This window comes from Corapipo altera, unplaced genomic scaffold (assembly GCF_003945725.1).
Source record: "Corapipo altera isolate COAL_440 unplaced genomic scaffold, ASM394572v1 171, whole genome shotgun sequence".
In the NCBI taxonomy this organism is placed as follows: Eukaryota; Metazoa; Chordata; class Aves; order Passeriformes; family Pipridae; genus Corapipo; species Corapipo altera.
Window position 1 is genome coordinate 153,716 of NW_020884972.1, and position 2,779 is coordinate 156,494.

At 43.6% G+C, this 2,779-nt stretch overlaps 1 protein-coding gene across 2 annotated transcripts in view; it reads left to right on the top strand.

Annotated features, from left to right (window-relative positions):
* The first annotated feature begins 2,078 nt into the window (after positions 1–2,078).
* The window catches only part of ADAM28 (ADAM metallopeptidase domain 28), a 24,997-nt gene continuing 24,296 nt past the window's right edge, over positions 2,079–2,779 (top strand). Inside the window, exon 1 of one of the 2 annotated variants that reach the window (XM_027665170.1) lies at positions 2,079–2,560. In XM_027665170.1, coding sequence (XP_027520971.1) covers positions 2,512–2,560 — 49 coding nt within the window. In that variant the 5' untranslated portion in view covers positions 2,079–2,511. The remainder of the gene's footprint in view (positions 2,561–2,779) is intronic. The other variant, XM_027665171.1, reaches the window with a different exon arrangement.

Consider the following 2,779-nt stretch of genomic DNA (forward strand, 5'->3'; position numbering starts at 1 on the left):
GTCATGCGGAGAGAACGAGCCGAGATAAATGCTTGGAGAGCAGCCACTCGTTTGGAAAACCAAGTTGCTCGTAGTTATTTTCCTTAATTAGAGGCAAAGATGCAGTCCAAGAATGCCCAGCTCGTTTCCATTCCTAGAACATTTCAAACACTGAATTGTCCACCTTTTGGACTGAGCTTTCTCCTGACACAGCTAAAAAGACACCCACCCAAATTCAATGCCAGCGGCTCCTCTGTGATTCTGAGCAGCTCCAAGGAGCACCTTGGCTGGGGGATGTCCAAACCTTCCCCAGTTTTTTGCCTGGAGGCCTCTTTCATAACCTGGGATGATGACACAGTCTGGGGGGAGGGATGTGACTGTCTCCAAGCCACCCTGTCCCAAAGAAGCTGCTCCCAACAAGGATTCCTGTCCCAGGAGTCTCGGGTTGCTCTCCAGGAGGAGACAGAAGGTCCTTCCAGGGATCTTCCAGAATTGGGGTTGTTCCAACAGCAGGTGGGAATCAGGGCCAGGAGGGCCAGGATGAGGGGGAAAGGCTTCAAAAAGAGAGGGGAGGGTTAGATGGGACACAGGGAAGGGATTCTGCCCTGGGAGGGTGGTGAGGGGTTGGGATGGAATTCCCAGAGAAGCTGTGACTGCCCCTGGATCCCTGGAAGTGTCCAAGGCCAGGGTGGAGCAACCTGGGCTGGTGGAAGGTGTCCCTGGCCATGACAGGGGGTTGGGAATGGGATGAGCTTTAAGGTCCCTCCCAACCCAAACCATTCCAGGATTCCAGGCCTGTTTTTGCCCCAAGTTGTGACGGTGCTCCCTGAGCTCCTGGTTCCCTCCTGGAGCCCAGAGGAGCTTTGAGGGCACTCTCAGGTGCCCTTTTCCCTTCCCTGCCACTAAATCCCCCTCCAGGGGCTCTCAGACACTTGCAGAGACTCTCCTGCCTCTGCTCACCAGCATTTTACACCCATTTTAAACCCACTTGGCCTCACTGTAAATGTCTAAACAAAATCCAGACACAGACTTAGAATCCAGTTTTACCCTTCCCGTGCCAGTTCTACACCTAAGTTGGTTCCTGCAATCAGCACCAGACATAAATTATGATCAATTAACACATTCTACCCTTAATAAAAGCTCAGAGCCCACCTGTTTGCAGCTCCCAGAATGTCTGGAGCTGCAGCAAAACCTGAGGGGAAAGTCTGAATTAGGAATGTCCCAAAAATCAGAGCTTTTCAACACATACCTGAGAGAGAAATAACTATTTAATAGCACTTATATTAGGAGTATGAACTTCTGTTAGTTATGGTAGGAAAATTCTCCTGTAGATATGGTTCTGTTGTAAATTTATATGGATATATTTACATATTTATAAATGAACATAATAAATGAATGTACATATATATAAAATATACTGAATATATGAATATATATGAATATTTATAGGTATGAATATTTTTATATATGAATATATAAATGAACATCATAAATGAATATATAAAATATACTGAATATATATGAATATTTATATATAAATATATAGATGAATATAATAAATGAATATATATAAAATATACTGAATATATGATTATATATGAATATATATATGAATATATATATGAATATATATAAATATATATAAATATATATAAGATGAATAGATGTAATATACTGGATATATGAATATATATATATAAATATAAATTTACATACAGCACAGTTTTAGTTCCATGTACTGTTAACACTTATTTTACCCTATAAAAATTTCAGCTTCTATAAAGCAGCTTTATTTTGACACCTGTGGCCTTGAGCAGCTTTATTAGCACTTTATTACAGGTGACTAAGCCAACGTTCTCCTTTTCTAGCACAGATTTTTTTTTTTAATATTATTTGCCAGCCCTCACCTGATTGCTCACTGCTCTGCCTCCTTTATTCAGCCCTTATCACATGAACCTCAAGCAAACATTACTAAGAGGGATTAAAGGGGCAGCAAAAGTTTGGACTGGGGAGATGATTCACACACACAGTAAATTGGGAATTACCACAAACTGAAGTCTGTCCCTGTGTTCCTTTTTCACCCCAAACCTCCCCAAAACTGTCCCATTCCTCGAGCCACTGGTGGCACCCACTGGTTTTACTTGAGTTAAATTATAAACACATCAAATCAGGACCACCCAACCCACTCCCTAATTCAATGCCTGCTCCAATTCCGTATTTATTTGGGGATGGATTTGATTTCCTTTGAGGAAATCCCGCTCTGAGGGCCCTGAACTCGGAGCCATCGATCCATATCCCGACCCGTGGGCCACGAACCAACCAGCAGGAACTTCCACTGGCTGTAACCCTCCGTGACTGGGGTGTTGTGCAACACCTTCAGCAAACACTTCCTCATGTAGGAACAAGAATAAAGCCCAGGCAAGTCTCTCCCTCTCATTCTCAGCCCAGCCTGGGAACGCGACATTCCCGGAGCACGGACACCTCGGCATTCCCGGGGCACGGACACCCCACCGGAGCAGCACAGCTGGGAGCATGAAAATACTCCTCCTTCCTGCCCTTTTCCTGCTTTTTCTCCACCAAGGTACAGCCTTTTTTGTTTTAATCCTTTCTCTGGGCAGAACTCCGGATGAGTTTTTAATTATTAACAGGGAGATAATACGGAAGAACGGGAATTAAAGCCGTTGGAAAACGGCGGGGCTGGGGATGTTTGGGGTTTTCCTCTTTGTGTTTAAACTGATTATGTTGAATTCTTCAGTTGGAGATTTATTCACCTGTTTGCAAACTGGCCAGAAATTGCCTA